Source organism: Sparus aurata, chromosome 18 (genome assembly GCF_900880675.1).
Source record: "Sparus aurata chromosome 18, fSpaAur1.1, whole genome shotgun sequence".
Lineage (NCBI taxonomy): Eukaryota > Metazoa > Chordata > Actinopteri > Spariformes > Sparidae > Sparus > Sparus aurata.
This window is the reverse complement of record NC_044204.1, coordinates 2,121,042-2,145,683: the sequence shown is the minus strand read 5'-3', so window position 1 is coordinate 2,145,683 and position 24,642 is coordinate 2,121,042. Positions and strand designations below refer to the sequence as shown.

Genomic DNA, 24,642 nt, shown 5'->3' with positions numbered 1-24,642 from the left:
CACACACCTACACACACACACACACACCTACACACACACACAGAAATACACAACCTAAGATACACACACTGACAGAGACATGTCCTTTTACCTGTGTGAGGCTGAATTTGGGTTTTATTTAAAAAGAAAAAAGGGATGAACTTAAATAAATGAAAGAAAGAAAGAAAGTTAATTAAGGAAAAAAGAATAAAGTAAATAAAGGAAGAGATGAAATGAACAATAGAAACAAGAGATAAGGAAATAGGGAAAGGAAATAAGGAAGAATTAAAGGAAAAGAGGAAATGAAGCAAAGGACGGAAAAGGAAAAGACAGAAAAGCAGGAAACAAGGAAAGAAAGAAACATAATGATGCAAACAAACAAACATATAAACATACAGTGTGTAACACACACACATGCACACACACACACATACACACACAGCAGCAGCAGTTGGCAGCAGTAGGCTGACAGATTGTCCTACAATAGAGAGAGATGCTGCAGGGAGGTTTGATTGACAGGAGGCCATTCATTTAGAGTGCACACACGCGCACACACAAACACACACACGCACACATAAATCCAGATGATGGCACACAGGCACGTTTCCTTCCTTCCTTTGATGATGCTAGGCTAACAGTTTCCCTCTGCTTCCAGTCTTTCTGCTAAGCTAGGCTAACATTTCCCCTCTGCTTCCAGTCTATGTGCTAAGCTAGGCTAACAGTTTCACTCTGCTTCCAGTCTTTGTGCTATGAGATGATGGTGGTTTAACTAAACGTTTATTTCTTGTAGTTCAGGGTCCTTCGGGGAACTACATACATGGTCTCCAAACTAGGGCTGGGCGATATATCGATATAAAACTTATATCGATATATTTTTTAAATGTGATATGGAATTAGACCATATCGCATACATCGATATAGTTCAAATTTGCGCTGTGATCCTTGCTCCGGGCAAACCGCTGACCCGGAGCTCTCTGCACTGCTCCCCCCGCCCCTCCTCCTTGATGCACAGAGAGGGGAGGGGCTGGAACAGACACTCCGGCACTCTTCAACAAACACTTTGGTGGCCGCCGTTGCCCCGCACTTTGGCCTTGATACCCCGTGAAAAAATATCATCGCACGGCCACCGGTCAGCGTAGCGGGCTTGCCTTGAATTAATGCCACCTGAGTGCACAGTAGTCACTCACAGTAACTTCAGTGAGTTCGCGGTTCGCGCAGGTGGAGTCTCATCATCACGATGATCTCACGTGAAAGCCTCTCAAACAGCAGCAGCGTCTCAAAACAGAAGAACGAAACTTACAGCACAGCGAGCGAGCTCAGCCGGTTTTGATATGATACGTAACTGACGTATGTGGTAGGATTTAGTCCGGTAAAGTTGGAAATATATTCACAGATTCGAACTTCCCGGATCAATAACTCATAAGTGAAACCTTGTTAAAACACAACTGACGGCTCTTTCCTACCGTAGTGAGGTAGACAACGAGCTACAACCGCGTTGTCATCAAAACGAGCGGCTGGACACCAACACTGGTCTGTGATCAGCCGTCTCTGAGACGAGGGCGCAGGGACCGTCTACAAAGTGCAACACCGAAAAGAGAAACTACAAAAAATATTCAATAACTTCACTATTATTCAGAGTGTAGTGTCACCAAAATCACTCCACACATCAGTGGTCTCCTGCTGGTTATTCTACAATTTTTTTGTTTAGAAAAAATGTGCTTTGCCATAATTTTGGGGAATTGCTATTTGGTAGAAATATTCAAGAACACTAATATTCAGTGAGGTGTCACAAAACCCACCTCACTCTAACCCTACTTAACAAAAAAACAGTTTTGTATTGTAACATTAACTTGATATTGGTATTTAAAAAATGTTTTAATACATAATCCATGTCTTATTATAAATTAGGATGTTATGGTATCAGTCTGAAAGGTAAATCAACACATTTTACTTAGTGGTCTTTGTGCCCTGTCATGTGGCCTTGGTGCCCCTGACGAAAAAAAAAAAGTGAAGGCCAAATGGACTTGCCCACATGTCATATTTGGCTTTGATTTTGACTAAACATTTGCTCTCACTTTGCATAAAAATATCGGGATATATATCGTATCGATATTCAGCCTAAATATATCGGGATATGACTATTAGTCCATATCGCCCAGCCCTACTCCAAACTAAGTAGTTCGATGCAGCTAAAACTTACCTATAAAATGTAACTGTCTGAATTCAAATGTCTGGACTTTGGTGGTTCTGCTAGCACCAAGGTTCAAAACCCCAAATCCCCCAAATCCACAAGGAGCATGAAGTGACTGTGAGCAGACGTTCAGAGAGTTGAGCTAGACTTCATCCTCTAAAATTAGTTTCTCTGATGAGATTGAATGTGTCAGATGACTGAAGGTTTTATTGATCAGCTCTAATTCTCTACATTTATCCTTTAAACTCGCTCTACTGCACTTCAGGTTGATGGAATGTTACCAAGTACATTTACTTGAATACTGTACTGAAATTTGAGGTACTTGAAGTGTTTCCATGACTCCATACATCCACTCCATTACATTTACTTATTGTAGTTACCAGTTACTTTACAGATTACATGCTGCACATAAGATCAGTCGGATCAATCAGAACAGTGATTGTGATCATCACAGTATACAGTATATACATGTAAATATATGGATCAGTTACTTTACTGATATTTTGATACTTAACTACATTAACATCAGATACTTTGAGATTTTTTACTTAACTTTTCTTTCACATAAATTATAGAAACCTTTATGAAGTGTTTAAAACAACTTCTCATGTTTCATTTTATCTGATGGATTTGACGTGATGACAGTGAACACATCACTGTGTGTTCAGGTCACTATCTTCACTTATTATCTTCAGTTTCAGTGGACGTGAACAAACTCTGGATGTTGTTCTGTTTCCATCTCAGCCTGTTGGATCGTCTCCTTCGAGGTCATCGTCTGTCGTGGGAAATGAGCGCTCTGTGTGTGTGTGTGTGTGCGTGTGTGTGTGTGTGTCTGTTTGTGTCTGTTTGTGTGTGTGGAAGGCCGATCGGTTGCCAGCAGTGTGGAAAGCGCGGTGATTGGCTGGGAGGAAAACAATGCGGTTAGCGGAGACTGTTTCTGCTCTGAGTCACAGGAGACGTTTGTTTGGACGCTGCTGCTGCTGGAGCTGAAATTTAAAATCAAACCAGAGTAGAACTCGGAGTAGAAATCCCCCGTAATCTCTCCCATCACTGCAGCTTCAGTCTGTCTTCAGCCAAACTCCACACACACAAAATCCACAGATTTGAGCTGTAAAACTGGAGCAGGTGTGACGTGACGGAGCAGCAGGTGATTCAGCCTGACATCCCAGAGGAAAGGAAACGGTTCTGCTGAATGTCTAATGTTCAGTTCAAAGACTGCAGCAGGAAAAAATACTACTCGGTCAGTTACACATTCATAATCAGAGGTGGAGAAAGTTTACTGAAGGTTAGACAAGCAGCTCTGCACCATCAGCACAGGAGACTCTGCTGCGTTATCACTTGTTTGACATCTTTGTTTTGTCGGAGTAGAGGGTGAGCACTTCAATTAACAACCATATTTCAAATATTAAATTAATCAGAAACACTTTTGATAATCAATTCATGTTTTTTTCATTATGTTATTAATAATGACTCAAAGCCATGACATTTTTATTAAACGGTCTGATTGTGTGCTGTAGGCTCATTAAAGGTGAATATCTCCTGTTTTTTTCCCTGTGTGATGGTAAACTGCAGACCTGTGAGACGAAACACTGATCGACAATTTATCAACGAAAAACTATTCGATCAATGAAGAAAATAATTGTTAGCTGCAGCTCTCACTGTGCTGTACTCTGCACATCATTAAACACAATTAAGTGCACACTGAATACATAAAATGATTTATATATGGATTATTTACATTATGTATAAGGAGATAGTGATCTCTTATTTCCGCCTTGTGTGATAAAATAAGAAACTCAGCCACACCTCCTGCTCTTCATCAGCAGTGTATTGATTATATGCACATTAAAGACGATCAGACGATCAGGAGCAGACGAGTTAAAGCTCGCTCTGTGTGTCTCTGAGTGTCTCTCGCCCTCCTCTGTGCTGTAATACCTCGGGGAGCTCCAGCAGAGGCCTCCACCTCCCCACTGCTACTCCTCAGGGACTTACACCTCTTCCTCCTCCTCCTCCTCCTCCTGCTCTCTGTTGTCTCCTCCATCAGCTGATCATCAGTGTGTGTGTGATGTGTTTTCACCTGAAGCTGTGGTGTGAACACACACACCTTCCTTCACACTCCTGGGACTTTGTTTACCTTCTCATTTTTCTTCCTTCATGTCTGTTTCTTTTGTTCTCTTATTTCCTTTTCTCACTTTTCCTTGTTTCCTTCCTTCTCATTCATCTCCTCTCTTTTATTTCCCCTTTTCCTATTTACATTTCCGTTTATGTCTTTCCTTCAAATTATTCCTTCCTTTTTTTCCTCTTTATTTGATTTCCTTTCTTGCTTTTCCTTGTTCGTCCTTCCTTCTGATTCATCTTCTTCCCCCTGATTTGCTTTTTTAATCTCCTTCCTGTCTTTCTTTCTTTTCTACCATTTTTCCCACCATCTCTTTCCTTCCATCCCTCTTTTCTCCGTCTCATCTCTTCTTCTCTTTTCATCCACCTGTTTGTTTCTTTTCCTTTAACGTCTTCCCTCTCTTCCTCCTCTGACCCCTTCATCGTCCCTCTAAGTGTGTGTGTGTGTGTGTGTGTGTATGTGTGTGTGTTTATCTATTTATTAATCCTGTTATTGTTATTAACAGCCATCGTCACGGCAACCTGCTGCGCTGCAGGCACTCAGATTGGACACTTCCTCTCCTGTGGGCTGATGGGAAAACAGCCCCGGGCAAAGGAGAGAGAGAGGATGGGAGTGTGTGTGTGTGTGTGTGTGTGTGTGTGTGTGTGTGTGTGTTTTAATGGCTTCCTGCTGACTCTTCCTCTCTCTTCCTTCCCCGTGGACACAAACACTCATCCCTCCATCTCTGTCTGATCTCCATCAGCAGCCATTTTGAATCTGCTCTCAGTGTGTTGGTGTTACAGTGAAGTTTGAGTCCAGATGAAACTTGTGTCACCAACCAGAGTGCGGCATTTGTATGAATGAGACTCAGCCACTCTGATTGACTATGAAATTCTTCCTTTGCTGTCCACAGAGTGCCGACGATGTAAAAAGAAACACATACAACAAAAATATACAAAATAAAGCAATTTTAAAGGCAGCATGTGAAAAATAAATAAAAAAGCAAATACAATAATAATAAAACAGTGCAAATGTGAGTCGGGACAGTTTCATGTGCTCAATATTTACACTTCTGTTGTTTTTAGGCGCTCTGAATGGACAGAAAATCCACTGAATTAAATTTAAGGAGCTGAAACTATTAGTATCAGCTAGCTAGAAACTATTTCTGATGATGATTAATTGTTTAAAGTATTTGTAAATAATCATGTCACATCCTGGATTCTGGTTCCTGCTCCTCACATGTGATTTTTGTTGGTTTTGGGACAAAACAACATTGTGGATTCTGTCAGTTTGGGCATTTTGAGAAATTCTGACTTTTATTTATCACAAATTTAAAATCATATTGAGTTTAAATTATATATAAATGTGAACTCACTCACTCTGTCTCTCTGTCTCAGGAGGTACTGTTGAAGCGAGCAGCCGATCTGGTCGAGGCTCTGTACGGGATGCCTCACAACAACCAGGTGAGTCAGCAGCTTCACTCTGACCTCTGACCTCCTCTGAAGAGCCTGAGGGAGGAGAGATGTCACACATCTGAGATTAATATTAGATCTCACTGATCTGGAGACCAGATCATACAGAGAACTCTGACAGAATCTTCTGATATTGATCTTCTTGTCTTGACAAAAGTTTTTGTATTGAAGCACATGAAGCTTTTTTAAATGTATTTTCTTTGGTGTTAAAAAGATTCAGAATCACCAAAAGTTGTGACTTGGTCTGGTAGATCGCCTCAGCTGTAATGTTTGCTACGTGATCCTTTGGGGCAGCTGAAGTGTCTGACACCATTACCTATCCTGTTTGTCTCGATCAAGAAGATCTGACTGAGTCAGAGCTGCAGAGAAGAGTTTACCAAGTCACGACTGAATATTGACTGAATTTGACAATATGGATGAGGCGACAGCAAGATTCAGAGTGAGACTTCTCCTTGAATTTGACAAACAGGATGTTGGTATTGAACAAACAGGTCTCTTTGTTGAAATAATTTCTGTCATGTTGTCACTTCCTGAACCTCAGCCTGTCAGAGACAAACACACTTTCAGTGGACGTAACTTTGATGGCAGCTGAGATCTGCTGCAGCAATCCATCCTCTTTTGAAAATACCAGAATTACCCTTTAATAGGCAACTGTAAAATGATGCTGATGCTCACAAACATGTATGTTGTAACAGATAAATCACCAAAACACAATGATCAACAAACTGTAATATTTCTCTCTAACATGCAGTCGGCTCAGATGTAAAAATTACAGACACCAGTTATCTGAAGGTGTTAAAACAGTTTGGACTCCTCTCTCTCCCCCCTCCCTCCTCCTCCATCCCTCCATCTCGTCTTGTGTGTGCAGGAGATCATCCTGAAGCGAGCGGCCGACCTCACTGAGGCACTCTACAGCGTCCCTCGCAGTCACAACCAGCTGCCCTCTCTCACCGGCTCAGCCGCTCACTCGGGGATGATGGGAGTGAACTCCTTCAGCAGCCAGCTCGCCGTCAACATCTCCGAGGCCTCACAGGCCGACCAGGGTGAGAGCTCCACACTACCCACAATCCACAGCCTTACTCTGACCAATCACAGTCCTCAGGCTGAAACCTGACCAGTGAGGGCAAAGAGAACTAGCCAATCAGAGGCAGAGTTGGACGGGTGACTTCAGCAGCCTAGTAATAAAGTACTGGAGACGTAAGAGACTCTCCAGACTCCAGAGGACACATAGAAACTGAGAGTTCACTACAGTCCAGTCCAGGAGAGACCAGAAGACCATGAATAGAGTTCAGTAAGAAATACCAGTCGACTCCTCCAGACCAGTAGAGATTAGTCAGTTCACTAGATTCCAACAGAGTTCTGTAAAGACCAGTCCATTGCAGCTAAAGTAAACAGCAAGTAAAGAGATCAGTGCACTGTGGGTCAGACTAAGTCTTGTTTGTCCTGGTTTCTCCTGGTTCTGGTTCTGGTCTCTCCTGGTTCTGGTCCTGGTGTGTAATGATGTATCAGAGGAGAAAACAGCGAACAAAGAAACTGTCTCTTCAGTTTGCAGTCAGCTCCAATAAATTAAAGATGCTTGTCATAAAGTTCAGAACACACACACACACACACACACACACACACACACACACACACACACACACACACTCACACACCTCCTTACGAGGGCATTATTGTTTTCTGCATCAGGGTTATTTTATCTTCCTGACTCTTTCTCCTCGTGTTTCTGTCTCCTCTGATGAGACGTTTGGTTCTGGTTCTGAGGCCTCGCTGAGTTTCTGGTTTCATCTGTTTGACTCAGATCACTTTTCTTCCTCTGACAGTTTGTTCAAATCAATCACTTCCTTTTCAGTCGTGTGTGTTTCCTTGTGTCTCCACTCTGTTAGTTTTGGGGATGTTTCCAGTTCTGTCCATCCTGCTCTGGACCTGTCGTGAAGCTTTTTATTTAATCTTAAAGTCCGATGTTAATTCATCAAATCTCATGTTCATACTCAAACCGACATATGTGTCTATCTCTCAGTGCTGTCTGACTTCCTCTTTGTTCAGTTTGTATTAAATAAACAGGAAGAAATAGTGCATTCATCTGCGACTACTTTCAGCGGCGTATTAATCCACATGTGGTGCTCTTGTGAGTATTTGTGGCAGCAGGACAGTATTTGTGTTCATGCTGCTGATGATGAAGAAGATACATCATACTTTAATACTTGTCAGGAGACAATTTCAGTGCCATTTGGGTCTCAACATGTTGACAGGAAGAGAAATAAAGAGTCCGAGCAGACGTGAAGAGAAAAGCTCCGTGTTTCCTTTCAGTGGCCGTTCAGTAAAACGTGCAGCGAACAGCTTGTGAACACGCGTCGACAGGAAGCAGATTGAGCTGCTTTTGCTCCCCGAACACCCCGCACCACCTCCAGCCCTCCACCTCCAGCCCTCCACCACACCATCATCTGCTTTTCCCATCAGCCCGGCAGCGAACACCTTACAGGAATCTATGAGGTCATGGGAAACGAGGCTGCAGCAGTGCTGAAAATTCATAACTCAGTAGTTTATGTGCGTGGAGCTCTCTGGTCGGAAACATTACACCGAGGGTCTGACTGCTGTCCTCCCTGCTGTGATGAAGTATGAAACGGCTCTTTGTGCCCCTTGCAATTATCCGCCATGATTAAAACATTAATAAAAACAGCGGCTCACGAGCCCAGGCCTTATCAGACGGATGAGGAGAGTAATTTACGGCACTAATTCAGAGCAGCTCGGCCTGCTCAGTGTCATCACGTCGTCCTACTGAAGAGGGGAGGGTTGATCTGCCTCAGACTTCCTCTTCTTCTGGGGTTTGTCTTTGCTCTGCTGCTTCACAGGTGGAGGTGGTGGAGAGATGTCCCTCCATTGATTATTAACGTCCAAATGAAAAGTGAACAGGAACACAAGGAGTTAAATCTGCTCTTAGACATCCTGAACTCATAGTAAAGGTTACTTACCTGCTTTTTCTCTCCGGAGCTTCTCTGGATTGTTCAGCCTTCTGAACAATCCAGAGAAGTACCACACATTTGTGTCAAGGGATTAGAAAGACTTTATTCTTGATTACAAAACAAACTTTTCAGTGAACTGAAGTGGATCAGATTCACACGACACGTTCAGAGCTGCAGCCTCAGAGGGATGAACACACTGACGTCATGTGACCTGTGGTCAAACCTTCTGCTAACAAACAGCAGTTATTCTATAACTGACCTCTTATAACTTCTCTTTGATGGACGATCCAAAACAAGAGAATCAGAAAAATAACTGGATTTATTTCAACTTTAGTCTTGTAATTATGACTCTGTGCGTCACAGTAACAACGTCTGCAGCTCATAATTATGATTTCTGTCCACATCATTCATCTTCTATCCTCAGAGCTTCATGTGGAAGAAGAAAAACACCACAGATATGTCATCTCGTTGTAGTCAACAGAAATAATAATAATAATACAGTGACAACCCTTGAAAAACACAGTGACAGTATTAAAGGGTAACTCCATCTATTTATCTCATTAAAGTGTGTTTACAGGTGTCGAGAGGACGACTGCGAAGCATTACTCTCAAGCTGCATGTAGTCTCTTACAATTCCTCCAGTCATGTCACTCAGTGGCTGTGGTGTATTGTGGGTAATGTAGATGGCATTGATTTCTAGAACACAGTTTCTATTAACCTTTTTATTCCACACACTCTTCTTTCTTTTTAAAACCTGTGGCCTGCATTACCCACAATGCAACACAGCCACTGAGACCTCTAAACTCTGGTGGATTTGCCGGAGGGTAGCTTCAAGTCAGCTACTGACCACAATATGGAAGTCTTTGATGCTGTAACCCACTTCCTGGGTTACTGTCGAAGTGCCCTTGAGCAAGGTACCGAACCCCCCATATGCTCCCCAGGCGCTGTCACAGCAGCCCACTGCTCCTAGCTGGCAGGGTGTGTGTGTATTTGTGTATACTTACAATATGCAGCTAGAGATGGGTCAAATGCAGAGAACAAATTTCGGGTGTTTGCGTGTTGCATCTGAAATATCTGATAAACAATTTCCCCCCGGGAGGGGATTAATAAAGTATAAAGTTAAGACATGCAGAACAACCACAGAGCCACTACTGCACTAATTATGAAAGAATATAGTCATGTTTTATATCAAATTAAACTGCAGAAGCTGGGCTACAACGTGTAAAAAAACATGTTTATATGACCCAAACACAGCCCAAACACTACTCAAATAAACAACTAAAAATCAAACTTCGAAGTATTCAAATAAATCTTGTGGTTGCAGAGATATACTCATTTTATTATGGATATGCATATGATGTTGACTCTAACAGAGGTTTGATCAGTATCTGACACGACGACTGTAACCAAATCTTGGACTCTCCAAACTCCTCATCTGTGGAGAACTTTGTTAAGATAGATCTGTTGTCCGTCCTTATGTTCATTCTTGTGAACGTGATATATCAGGAACGCCCTGAGAGACTTTCTCAGAGTTGGCACAAAGATGAACTGAGTAGAGTTTGGTGGTCAAAGGTCACTTAGACCTCACAGAAAACAGTATTCACTGTTGTTCAACAATAAACTGATAAGCTGATGACATCATCATGTTCTGGAAACAGTAAGTTAACTGGTGCACGGAGGCAAAAAACCACCGGGTGGAAGTTCTGGTGTTTTGGTTGATAATTTAATTGATTATTTCTCAGTAATAATGAGCAACACGAAACCTTGTTGCTCATTATTACTGAGAAACAAGGTGTCTGATCAGGAGCTAATGTTGCTGGCACATAATTCCTGTTCTAGTGGTGGCTGTGGTGATACTGTGTGTCTCAGACAAACCTTCAGTGTTTGACGGTTTTCTGTCAGTTAATCAGAGCGCACCCCTCCTGCTCGTCTGCAGCCGACACATGTTTGTATTTCAGCGTGAGGTCGGGGGAAGTGATCTTCTTCCCACGCTGCTGTGGACACAACACACCAGAACAAATAGGACAGAGGACTGAGTGTGATTGTTGAAGACTTTCTGTTTTCATTAAAGAACAATCGTGACATTTAGTTTGAGCTGTGACGTGCTGCAGCTCCTCTCCGCTCCTCCACATGTGTTTCCCATCGCCGCCTCTCCTCGCCCTCGTCCCCGGGCAGCGCTCCATCAGCCGCTCCTGCTGGGAATTGCGTTGGGCCGAACCAGGAAGTGGGGGGTTGGAGCTGTAATATGCTACTTGGCACACTGTTGGCTCTGCTCGGCAAGCCCTGCCTGAGTTCGGTGGGAACTCAGCAGCCTCAGGAGGGGGTCAAAGGTCGGCTGAGTGCTGCAGGGAACATTGGTATTCAATGCATCTTAGAGGAGGGTCAATCAACAGGGGCACGGGGGGGGGGGCGAAGGTGAGTACAGCTCAGCAGCGAGGTGAGAGATGAAGGCAGGGAGACTTCTCCTGTGAGGAGGAGAGCTGCAGGTAACATGCGTGATGATGTCACTGCTGAGGTCATAGCGAGGAGATTCAGAGACTTCACTTCCTCTTACTTAGGCTAAAGAGTTCGAGCCAGAACCAGAACCAGAACCTGAGGACTGAATCAGCTCTGATCAGGAATCCAGATCACATCTAATTATCCTCGTCTCCTTTCTGGATCTGCTCTTTCTTCTTCTTTAGTTTTTTTAAAGTGCGTTGTGTACGTTTGAGACCAGAACACAGAGTCCGTGTGCTGAAGAACATGGTGATCAATCAGATTACTGATTAATGATCGATGACAGAAGAACAGCACCGAGTGTGTTTCTACTTTGTGTGATCAAAGTGCTTCACAACAAACACAATTATAGACACAGGAACAAAAGGAATTAAACTTATTACAATGATTATCAGAAGCATAAAAAGATAACCTGAAACAAACTTAAAGCAGTGTAACCAGAAAAATTTAAATCATGTTTCAATTCAAATTTGAACATTTTTAATTATTTAATTTCAGTTTGAAGAACTTCAACAAGTGTCACGGTCAAGGAGAACCTTTAAAAATAATATCTACATGTGTTTTGTGTTGTAACAATGAGCGGTACACACGTCCTTTACTGCTTCATCATCACCTCCCTCTGCACTACATGTTAATATATTCTTATAGTCAGGTGTGTGTGGGGGATTAAAGTAGAAAGTAACGTAACAGAACTTCTAAGACGATAAATTCTCACTGACTCCTCACATCTATTTAAATGTTTTAATCCGTTCCTTCACGTATCCTCAGTCTGGTTTCTTCCAGCTTCAGCAGGTTTATAAACTCATAAAGAAGAATTGATCTCATCGTGTTCCTTCCTCGCAGGTTACTCCCGTAACTCGAACAGTGTGTCTCCTCGCGGCTACGTGCCAAGCTCCACGCCTCAGCAGTCCAACTACAACACCATCACGTCCACCATGAACGGATACGGAGCCGGGATGACCAACCTGGGCGTACCTGGATCCCCCAGCTTCCTCAACGGCTCCACCAACTCTGCTTACGCAAGTGAGTAACTATTTAATTTGAGTTTAAAGGTTTCAGAGTCAGAGTCAGATCATAAAGTTGACGTGTCGGTTCACACTGAAAGAAGCTGAAGTGTCAGAAGCAATAAAAGGTTTTAGTTGTTAGTGTGAGCAGTGAAAGTTTTGTGATGTCATGGAGGGTTTGTGTTGTTGATGAATCGGTTGTTAATCCGTTTCACAGTAAACCTCTCTCTCTCTGCTACAGGGCTGAAGGTAGCTGTGTAAACTGTATTTTCAGAAATTATTCTGTGGATTAGATCAGGTCCAAAAATCTCCAGAGACATTTTCTTTTTTGAAATGACTGATTTTAGATTTTATGCTTTTAATTATGTGTACGTTTCTTTGAGAATGACAATCTGACGTAACAGAGAGCTGCACAACAACGTTTTTTCGTAAGCTAGTTCTGAAATTAGCATGGCCCTGGTTCCCTCTGTTTCTGATCCTTCCAAGTTCTGTTCATCCAGATAATTGCCATGTGATGTTTTAACATAAATGAAATATGTAGCATTGAAAAGCTAATCTTAGGCTATAAACAGACAGCATCATGGTCACATGTCACCACCACTAAGTGTCTTACTACACAATAAGATCATTTTTCAGACTCTTTTGTCCAAAATTTGACATACACTGATGGCACTGGTGGCTGCTATGCAAGGTGCTGACCAGCTCATCAGGAGCAGTTTGGGGACACTTAAACATGCAGACCAGGGGAATCGAACCCCTAACCTTCTGATAGACGCTGGCTCTACCCCTGAGCCACAGCCACCACAATTACTATACAGGTTTTCTATAAGCTGACCTGATATAAACTGATATATACTGTGTTTTGAACACAGGAAGAGCTTCTGGTAAATAACCCTTTCAGGAACTTAACTGAAAACACATTAAAGAAAATACAGATTTCAAGATGAGGGAACCGGAAGTGGAAGAATTCTCACTTATTTCTGGTTTTAGGACTCATCCTGCAGCACTCTGTGAAAATGGGAAGACTGTTAATTTGTCTGAGTCTGTAAATGTATGTGGTCGTACAGGAAGTACACATGAGTGTGAATCAGCTGAGACATGTTGCGTGAGACAGGACAGATGATTTAAGGCCAATAAACTGACTGATATTACAGAAAGTAGATTTCTTGGTTTCACAGAATACTGAGAACATTATCAGAAATGTTCATCCTGGCTGTTGGTGTTATATTGATGTGGAACACAAGATAAAAGTAGGGTAGAAATACTTGCTCTGTGTTTTTGAGTGAAGAGTTGTTTGTCAGTGTTGCAGGACTGGTGCAGGAGATGAACAGTCTCAGAATAATGATAGTGAATAAAGTGAAGCTGCAGGAGCTGAGCGGACGCTTCGGTAGTTTGCAGTCGGCTCCGTTGTTCCTCTGAAACTTTGCGCTCGGCTCTGATTAACTCGCCTGGAGTCGGAGCTGCTGCTGCTGCTTGGAAGGCGCAGGTGTGTTTTGGAGGCTGGTAAAGTCGAAACTCGCCCGCGGGGAGCGCTCCATTGTTTTGGCTTCTGTATCAAAGAGCTCAGCGAGTCTCAGCGAGACTCGTTTAGAAGGTATCGAGCTCAAACTGCGTCTCCGTGCCAGGTGATGTTGTCGTCCCTGGCGACCAAACAAAAGGTGGGCTCACATCTCGCCTGGCTGAGCTACAGTTTCCCTCCGCCGAGGCTCTGAGTGTGTGTGTGTGTGTGTGTGTGTGTGTGTGTCGACTAAACACCACCACGCATTGTTCACCTCCTCCCTCCTCTGACTGTCCCCCTGTCCATCCTCACCCCCCCTCTCCCTCCTCCTTCTCCTCCTCCTCTACTAACCCCACTAACATCCTCACTGCATCCTTCATGCATTCATGCATTCATGCTTTGGGCCGAATCCATTAATATGAGCTGAAAACACCAAGAAGGAGCCAAAAAGAGGAAACAGGAGGAGGAAGAAGCAGCGGTCCAGGACAGACTGATAGTTGTTGGCACGAAACGATAAATCACATTTACATTCCCTTGTTTCATTTTACAGTTTTCCATTTTCAAATGCTGTCCTTGAATCATTTACAGACTCACTGTGGTCCATAAAGTCTGTGCAGCTCTTAAAGGAGCAGTTCAACTTCCTATGAAAGCCTCCTCTTCTGTTTCTGTGTGACAGCAACATGTTTAGACATCAGCGTGATAAGGACAGAGTCAGGACGCTTAGCTTAGTTTAGCATAGAGACTTGAAGCAGGGGGAAACAGCTAGCCTGTCTCAGTTCTATGTTTATCAATACATCTACAGCACCTGTAAATCTTACTGATGAACATTTTAATTAGGTTAAGTTCAATACAACAGTTGGTACGTTTACAGTTATGTGACATTTAAATAACTGTTTCGAGTTTTAGACCAAGTAGGCAAAAAATAATAATGTAATAGATTGTCTTTAATTGTCAAACTTATTTCCTGACCTTGGAAACTGCTGTTAACTTCAGAATCCATTTAGCAGCTGTTCTCTGTTATATCACATGATCTTCATCAGCAGGGGGAGTTTCCCCAGTTGTCAGTGAAATTTCAAAATAAGACACAAAATCTCAGACTAAATGTAATTGAGTATCAAAAGTAAAGGTAAAAAAGACATTTACTTACATGTGAAATCAGCAAGAAAAAAAATATGATTACCACTAACATTAAAGCTGCAACTTTGTCTGTGGTCAGCATGTAATCTGTCAAGCAACTAGTAACTTCCCATTTTAGTAACTGAAATAGAAACACTCAAGTACCTCAAAATTGCACTTAAATTTGCAGTATTTAAGAATTACGTACCTGCCAAGTCCATACACCAAACAAACAGGGAGCAGCACATCACCAGAGTAACTGCTAACTGTAGCTGCCCTTAGCTAGTTAGCTCAGTTAGCCATGCAGCTAGCAGTTCAGACTGGGACCATTAGTGTTTACACTTCCAGCACAGGATGAGGCTAGATTGTTAGCATGCTAACTTCAGTAGATATATCTGTTAAAACTGTTTGTTCATATTCTTTTGATAGTTTTAGTTTAGATTTACATATTGCCCTTAAAACACAGTACTCGAGTAAATGTACTTAGTTGCATCACCGAGGACAACTGGACAAACTGCACCCACTGATGAAGATCATGAGATGTGATTAAAAGCTCCAGCTACTGAATAGATCCTGACCTGAGATTTATCTCATTAATATTTAACTGAATTAAAATCTTAATATTTGATTATGTTTCAGCAGCTTTTTTGGACTGTTGGATCATTCAGAAGTTTTCATGGATACGCAGATGTTAAAGGTGCAATATGGAAGCATTTTAGTGAAGTATCAGTAATAGGCTGATGTATAGTAATAGTGTGTGAGTTATCTTCTGAAGTAAGCATGCTGACCAGCTAGCTCCTAGCCACCTTGTACCTCAACGTTAGTCTAAGAGTAAAGAGTCAGCTAATGCAGCTAGCTGTGCTAACTCTAGCTGTGACTAATTCTTATATAATGAACCTTTAACCTTGATTTTTAAAGAGCGATGTGGCCGAGCAGAACTGCTGTTTAAAGATATTTCATATAATTTCCATAACAACCAATTTCTAATAACATTTCAATAAAATTAAAAATCTAAAGACATCACGCTCAAGAGAGATGATCTGATTATCTTGTTAGCTCTTCATCAATTAGTAAAAAAAAAAAAAAAAGATATACCTGTATAGTTAACTCTGCGTTAACCCTCCCATTGTCATGGAAATGCAGAGGTTCAAATTCATCTTTGGAATGATTTTATAAAAACTACTTTTGTCTTTGTCTAAAAACAGACCATATTCTCTGTAAATGTTTCCTCCCAGTTTGGTCTCATCATCCACGTTACTTTATCTGCCCTATGAGCTGGGCAGGCTAACTATTTCCCTTTGCTTCCAGTCATTATGCTAAGCTATGCTAACACTTCATGACTCTGTACTGACCACACTGAAGAAGAGGATTTTAGAAAATGTTGCACTGTTCCTTTAATCAGAATCAGTTGTTTTATCACCACAAGACACACGAGGAGGTCAAGTGATGTGTTTAGAGGATTAAAGTTGTCTTGACACACCTGTACACACACACACCTGTACACACACACACACACCTGTACACACACACACACACACACACACACACACACACACACACACACACCTGTACACACACACACACACACACACACACCTGTACAGTGTGTGTGGATGAAGTCGCTGCTGCTCTCAGGTTGGTTTTCAAAGTAAAAGTCTTCAAGTTATGGATCAACTTTGCCAGACGTGCAGCTGTTTGTTCCTCCAGATCTTCCTCGGCCCGACCCCCACCTCCTCATCTTCCTCTCCATCCTCCTCCTTCTGCATGATTCACCTCCATCCGATCACTCACTCCTCTGTCCGTCTGCCTGCTCGTTACGTCCTCTTCCTCCTCCTCCTCCTCCTCCTCTTCCTCGGCTCCCTGATTCATTCTCTCCTGTCCATATGGTTTCTGCAGTCAAACAGAAGAGCGCCTTCGCCCCTGTCGTGCGGCCACAGACCTCCCCGCCCCCCACCTGCACCACCACCAATGGCAGCAACCTTCAGGGTGAGCATCCCACCCCCCTCCCACGCCTGTCAGCACCCCTATCCACCTGTCCATGTCCCACCTGGACGCAGACAGACGCCCAGTGTAATGCTGATAATGTCTCTGTAATGTGAAGACCTGCAGTTTAACACTCGAAGGTCAAAGTTGATCCATAACTTCTGGCACCGAACTTAAAGAGTTCAGAATCGTCTCATCAAGTCATTTTACTGAGAATTCTTCCTGTTTCAGACACAGATGGGTCATTACATCATAGCTCATCCAGAACTCAGAACTTTTCCCAGTTCATGTCGAGGATTTTCCTGAAAAAAAACAAAAAAACAAAAACTGGGTAAAACATGATTCTAAATTGATTGGACCTTGTAAAATCCTGCAGCTGTACTTAAATATTTAAGGTTGAGAGTTTATGAGTTTAATGTCATTTTTGTGATTGGTTCAGGTTCCAGCATATAATGGCTGGTTTGTTGTTTACTAGATGATGTCATCTGGACATTTTTCAACTAGTTTCTGAATATACTCAAGAAAATCCACGACAAGAACTGAGAGGATTCAGGTGAGTTGGTATGAAATCACACAAAACTTTAAAGTTTTAACAATTCTTGAATCAGGTGAGTTTTTCATGACATCCTGGAGAAAGCTGTTGTTCATACTTCAGACACTTTAAGGATTTAAAAGTAATAAAACAGATGTTTTTTGATGTTGAGTGCAGTAATTGTCCGATAAGTAATTAAAGTAAGAACCAGACACATGATTTCAAATCTAGATCATTGTGTCAATTATTTCTCGTAAGGAAAAATAACCATTTTCATTTCAACATGTTTCTAATAAAAATGTAATTAAATAATAATGTTTCTCTGAATAATGTTTCTACTTCAGGTTAAATTGTTCATAAATTTACATTTTTATGATTCTCGTGAAACAGTGAGTTCGACCTCTAGGTTTAGAAACATTAGTGGATTTATATCCTGATGTTTGACAATAGAAATCCATCTGTTAGTGAAGATAGTTTTGAACGTGAAGTCGGCTCTTTAAAGCTTAATATAAACCTAAACGAGATTCAGTCATTATGCAACAAAAGACTCTGTGATGAAGTTTCTGTCGTCCCTCAGCTGAAAGACAAAGACACTGCTCTGTAGTCTGCTCGTACAGCAGCAGATACTTCTGTACCTCTTGGCAGACGCAGCATTTTTACTGAACACTGACTATTTACACTTTTAGCATTAGGTCAGTAATAACAATAATGTAACTTTGTGTAACTGCTCATTCTCGTTCACTTGTTTGAAGAAAACAAAGTAAGAAAATGACTTGATAAGATGAATTCACTCTGCGGACTGATGAAGCGTCACATCCAGAGAGATTCATTCATTCTTGCTCCTGTAGTTTAATGTCAGTGACATTTAACACATACTTGAGTTGGTTTCGGTTGAACTAATATGAACGTGTTTGTCTGGTCGTCTCTCAGCTATGGCAGGTCTCATCGTCCCGCCCATGTGAGGAGGACCAGCCAGATATGAAAAACACCCTGAACCCCCCAGCTGATGGCCCCGCCCACCTGAAATGCCGCAACAACAACGGCAGCAAAGAATCCTTCCCATCATCCCCAGAGACCCCAACTGACCCGAAAATCCTTCACTGCCCCAGTAGAAAGCGTTTGACTCTTCACCGATTAATTTTAGCGCAGCTCGACGTCTTCACTGAGAGACTTCTGAAGCCACCGCAGACGTCGGAACCAGTCTTCTGAGACGTCTGCAGTCGCTCCACCTGGAGACCTCAGAGAGGTCAGAGGTCAGCCATGTGACTGTGGACAGGTGTGTGTGGGCAGTCAGGTGTCTGCAGTCCTACATGTTGTGTATCGTCGTGCTGAGTTATGAAACAGTTTGACTTCAAAAGTCTGTGGAGGCTGAACAGGTCTCAGATCAGTTTAAACCACTGTGAGACAGGAAGTAGGCATGTCCACTGGGAGCTTCAATCCACCGCAGTGACATCACAGAGAAAGGTTCAATCTCATTGGATAAAAGGACAGTTTTATCAGGTATAGGTTTAATTTCATCTTTACATCACAGCCAAACAAACTCCATTTTGAAATTAATTCATTTCCAGCTCTCCATTAATTTCTACATAATATGAAATGAGTCAGCAGAGTCTGAACCTGAATGTGTTCTGTGATCCATCACAGCAACAATACATCAGTTATTCATTAAGAAAACATTGTTCAGTCCCTTCAGCACGTTGGGACATTAACAATATTCACACATTTGATAAATTTAAGCAGTTGTACATGTACGCATGAGAATGAGAGGAAAAACAGTTTCAGTGTGTATAAGGCTGACGTGGAACACGTCAGCAAAACGCAAATTCGACAACAACTGTAATAATTCAATTTAAAATACTTATAGTTGATTTGAGGTACACAGGATTGAAAACCAGGCGACATAATAATAAATCAACAATCTAAAAATACAAAATATGATCATGTAAAGATGTAAACGCAGAAGGGTCAGCGGCTGCTCATATGTTACAGAAAGGAGTGGAAATCAATGGAGGAAGCTGTAAGTTCTTTTAATAGCGTTAATAAATAAAAATAAATGACGACACAACGAGGGAATAACTTAAATCTCTGCTGATTAAATCTCCTGATTCTAATAAATGTGGTTTTGTAGTATATGGATGAAATGCAGCGTTCCTTTGAAGCTGCAAGTCTGTTTGAAACAACTTTAAATTTAAAACAGTATTGAACTAGATTTAACAATCAGCTACATTATGCAGCTTTAGTTAAATGAAACCTCTGATCTCTTGTGGCTGGATCACAAGCTCTCGGTGGACACTGAACCTGAGTCGGACCGAGTCCAGAAACCAGGTAAAAATCAAACATTTGATCAAATCTGGAAAAACCGTCAGACGGTTTCCTGATTGGATGCAGAGGACGAGAGTCCCGATCGATATCACAAGCATTTTCCTTTATGTACCATAGCGTTTAATGTTTGTGTCTCATATTCTAAAGAGGAGGAAAATGCAGTAATTTTTTAAGCTGAAGACAGAACGAACAAACATCCTGCCGACGAGCAGATGTTACACTAACATTTGTCTCAACACAGTCGAGGCAGCCCAAGTTTATTTTCCGGTTTTACTTTTTTAGGTTAATTTTCTGTTATTTCTTTGTTTTTTTGTCTCATTCTTTAACTGCAGTACAATACTTCTGTTCTAGTTCTGTTTGCAGGTGTGTTGAGTGGTAGATTTTAACCAGAAAAAGCTTGCAGCTGTTATAATCACATTTAGGTACCAGACTTTTCTCCTTGTTCTTCTTCTGATTGTGCTTATTTTCTATGTATTTATAAAGTATGTTTTTGGGGAGTTCCTTTTGTGATTTAGGCCTGAATGATAGTCTCAAATATATATGTAAACACATTTGATGTCTTAATACCTTTTAGATATTGTAAAAAGAGTGAACAAGTGAGAGGAATTAACCCTTTTTGTAAAAACAAACTGTCATGACGTGGTCACATCCTGTTTTTGAAAGCAGGACGTTAAAAAACGCTTTCATCACTTTTGTATAAAACTGCTTTTCCGATACAATATTTAACTTTTTGTAAACAGCATCATTTGTGTTTCCCCTGGTTCTTCTCGTCCTTTGTGTATTGTGAAATGTATAATCATGGTTATTTCTTAATGCACTATTTCTTTTTGTTGGGGCACTTAATAAGAGCAATGCATCTTAGCAAAAAAGAAAAAAGCTAAAAGTGAAAAAAAAAAAGAAAAGATGAAAGCTAGAACGATATGCACCGATATGTTTTTCTGGCAGAATCCTTGTCATGTGAAATTTTTTATATTTCAGATGCTTATAACGTCATAATATTCCTCCACTCTTCCTTTTGGACCAAGCGTGTCTCCTGGTAGACAATATTTTATCCATCTTTAATATTAGACCCGACCCTCGTCTTTGTGTTTTTTGGTGAGAATGATCGTACGATTTTAAAAACAGGAAGCAGATTTTAAAACCACTCCACCAGAACATTACGTTTTTGGGTCACTGATCTCAAGGAAACTTCCACCGATGTTGGTGTTGTTGTAGATGGTGCTGTTCTCGTCGTCACACACAATCTGGATCATTTACTTATGCAACTGTGTTCCTGTTCTGTCACGTGAGCTCGTCTTCTTCCACGCCGGCGCTACTTTGTTTCGTTTGACGAGCTCTTCTCCTACTGGCAGAATTTGTTATTTTGCACCAGATGTCTGTCCCTCAGGTTCCCCAAGAGAAGAGAACGTTTGCATTTGCAGCACTGATCCAAAACCGACAAGGCTAGGTTAGCAATTAGCATTTTAAATAGCGCAGCCTGTTGTTCTCAATAAAAACTTTAAAACTCCCTGATTTAGTCCAGGACAGAAGCGCCTGGTTTACTAAAGACAAACACGTTATCTTTTAATTATTACTTCTCCAGCACATCATTATTATACAGTATCTCAGAAACTGGTTTTATTTAAATGTTATGTGCTTATAAATCTAATCACATGAAAACGATCTAATAAAACCCCCACCAACAGGGCTTTCAGGGCCCAGCTTCTCAGAACTGACATCACAGGACTGACAGTGTCAGAGCCCTGAGCCACCTGCTTGTTATGACTGGCTGTAAAGTTTACAGCCAATCAAGAGCAGGCACAGTCCATATTTAAGCGGTATGGCGCATTCATCCCTGAAATCTCCTTTTCTTTGTCTTTGAGCCTCCATAGAATATTTGGACTAGACAAGCTGCAGCCTTCATTCTGTCACAGACTGAAACCTACACTATACATTTACTGATAACAGAACCGCTTAGAGCAATCGTTAGCGCAACCGATGTAGTCTTTTCTAAAGATCAGCTGGTGTAACCTGGTCCAGAGTCATTCTTACTGACTAACAATTTTGAGACACATAGGTTAAATTCAAAGGAAACAGAGCTACACGTCTCCATTATTTTCTTTCCAGTTTACATTAGAGGACTGCAGAAAAAGTTTGTGCTTAAAGAAAACTATCAAACATCCCTTTAACTCCTGAATAATCGCCTGAATCTCTAAATTTAAGTTGAGGGCAGGAATGTGACGGATTAAACTTTATGCAACAGAAACCTTCAGTCACTGCACGACACTCTTGTGTTGGCGTTTTTTTGAAGATGTGTCCGGCGTCTTTGGGAGAAGCCATTTTTTCAGCCACACTAATCAAATGAACTGTCGCACCTCATTTCAGTTGGACATGAACTCCTTTGTCCGTCTTTCAACAGCTTGCTGGTTTTTGTTTTTTGGTCACAGTTGTAGAAAGTTTTGCCATCCTGGTTTCAGTCGAGGTTTTAAAAACTGCAAATATACTTCTTTTTTCGATGTTTTACTTCAATGTGAAAGAGGGCAGAGGTACTGCATCTTTGTGAAATATGAAATATATCATCAAAGTATATCAAAGCACAATGTTTAATTAATGTCTTTAGAATACAAACGGGGGCAACACCCCAGGTTTTTCTTTCCTGTCTTTGGCCATGCTGTAAATAGATGCATGTTTTTGGGTTTTTGGTTTATTTTTTCCTGTGATCCAGTGCTTTTTGTACAGAAACAGTCTAATAAAGATTACATTTGGCTTGAACGCTGTCTCGCGTTCTGTTGTGTTTTTACATTTAAGGTCAACATGTTTTGTTGAATGGAGGTTGAAGCAGTAAAAACATGGGAAGTGTTTTGAAGACTGAGCAGTTTTCTACTGTATACAGTTTATTCATCTACTTTTGAAGAGTTATCACTGAAAAAAATCACATAACAAATCAATAAAGGATCTCTAAAAAAGAGAGAGAAGCGTCTGGAAGTGACACTGCAGGTCTGAATGCTAAGCTGTGTCAATTTTTAGAGGCTGAGAATCACTGAGCCTGCTTCTGGTTTCTACGATCCAAACTGACAGCCCCTTTCCAATCAATTTTTCATGCAGAATCAAAATCCTGACACCACTGATAAGAAAGCATCTCATAGGTTTCTGCACCACGGCAGGTTTCAGCAGCTTCCCATAGGCGGCTCCCTGTTTGCTCCAAGGAGAATACAAACCGAGTCTACTGCGCCAACTGCACAGAACAAATCGAGCCAGAAAGGATGTCAGACAGCAGAACAGTGTAGTCCAACCAATCAATTTTCAAAATAAAACACCTGCCAAAAAGTCAAAAATATTAACAACAAACACACTTCAAACAGACAAGTATTGTATGTAGCTACTCAACCAAAGTAGAAGCATAAAAATCAAGGAGAAATGATAAAATCAACAGAATCTGAGCAAGTCAACATATTTGGGCAGTCTGGGAAAGAGCAAGAGCAAAACTCAGTGCAAGTCAAGCCCACTGAAAGACACTGGCATTTGCTGGTTTCATTGCATTTTCCATCTTTACAGTACAGGTTGGTGATGTCTCGAACTTCTTTAGATGCTGGTGCCTTCTGGAACATGACAGGTTCAATGGACCCATCTTGTCCGAGCCTCCATCCTCTACCAACTGGGTTCCAGAGATGAGGATTGGCCGGGTGGCTGCGACGCCACATTGCTGTTTGGTATAAGGCTCTTAATACATGTTGCTGGAAGACGTCTTCTGTTGGGGGTAGATTTGCTGCTGAAGAATCTGTGGTAGATGCTAGTGTGTACCTCAGCTCATCTAGGTTGGTGCAAGGATGGCCATTTTTTTTTTCTTTTGGCCATACAAGAGGAGGGCATATTTTTTTGGCACAGGCAAAGCTTCTTCTAGGCTATACCAGACAGTCCAAACTAGGCCATTTCCTTTAGGTCAGTCAGATGGGTCTTCAGTCTTGTGAAGGCAGTGGACAAGACAAGCGGATGGAGAGTGATGGCAGGTTCACAAAGGGGATGCTGTTTTGGTAATTTTGCTAACAAGGGGGATGGTGTCCCCCCTGATCCCCCCTCAAATCGCCTACTGGTTTTAGAGGTGCTGATGATACTCTTTTTGAAAATGACAGCTCACCTCCAAAAGAGTGGTTTAGTTTTGTTGTTTGTACAGTTTGATCAATCTTGAAGACTTGAAACACTCGTAGGAAGGAACCTCACAGAAAAGTACACGAGTATATGAATATGAAAATGTTTCATCGTGAGCTGAAACCAGGCTGTTTCAGAATAAAATTTAGAAATTGGACTTTACAGTAACTGCAGCTCTGATAAATGTGGTCCAGGAAAAGTCTCTAAAATCCAGTAAAGCTACATAAGACGGACTCTTGATGAGGTTTCTGTTAGTGGTTTAAGAAAATACTCTCCGTCTAGAACCTGAGGACCTCCAGAGATTACGGTTAATGATGAAACCATTGGCCGAGGATCTTGAAGCTCTGACTGACATTCAGGGTCGAGCTGATGTGAATCAGTCAGAGCAGCTCGGAGCCAAAGCAACAATCCTTCAGTCAGAGTGAGACCTCCACAGACGGAAAAAACATCAGAAGAGAGATACATCTGAAGATGACGATGAAGGTTTGTAAGGAGGACGTGATTCAGAAGGGTTTACATGATGACAATCAGGAGTCTGTCTGACAATCCTGCCATTTAGAAACAGACTGCGTTCCTTAGACTTCATGATTTATCTGTTCAATGTATGTAATTAATTATCATGCCTTCATCTGTACCCATGAGGAGAGCAGGATGTAGAAGCAGAGATTAAATTAAATGATGTCATCCACGGTATCAACGTTGTAACTATGAGCCAGTCATCTTTCATAGTGTTCAACAGACAAAACCTGAAGATCACACTGCAAATTATTGGGTTCTTACCAAGAAAAAGAAACTTGGATTTAGAAGTGTTAGATAATTTGTCTTGTTTTAAGAGTTAATTTCTTATTTTAAGTGTTCAACTTTAC

General features: G+C 41.5%; 1 protein-coding gene across 1 annotated transcript in view; it reads left to right on the top strand.

The window, feature by feature from the left end:
- Positions 1-22,402, top strand: part of LOC115569297 (transcription factor COE3) — a 114,663-nt gene extending 92,261 nt beyond the window's left edge. The window contains exons 9-13 of the mRNA XM_030397328.1: positions 5,663-5,728; positions 6,606-6,780; positions 12,040-12,219; positions 16,711-16,800; positions 18,260-22,402. Of these exons, the coding sequence (XP_030253188.1) occupies positions 5,663-5,728; positions 6,606-6,780; positions 12,040-12,219; positions 16,711-16,800; positions 18,260-18,291 (543 nt within the window). The 3' untranslated portion in view covers positions 18,292-22,402. The remainder of the gene's footprint in view (positions 1-5,662; positions 5,729-6,605; positions 6,781-12,039; positions 12,220-16,710; positions 16,801-18,259) is intronic.
- Positions 22,403-24,642: the final 2,240 nt, after the last annotated feature.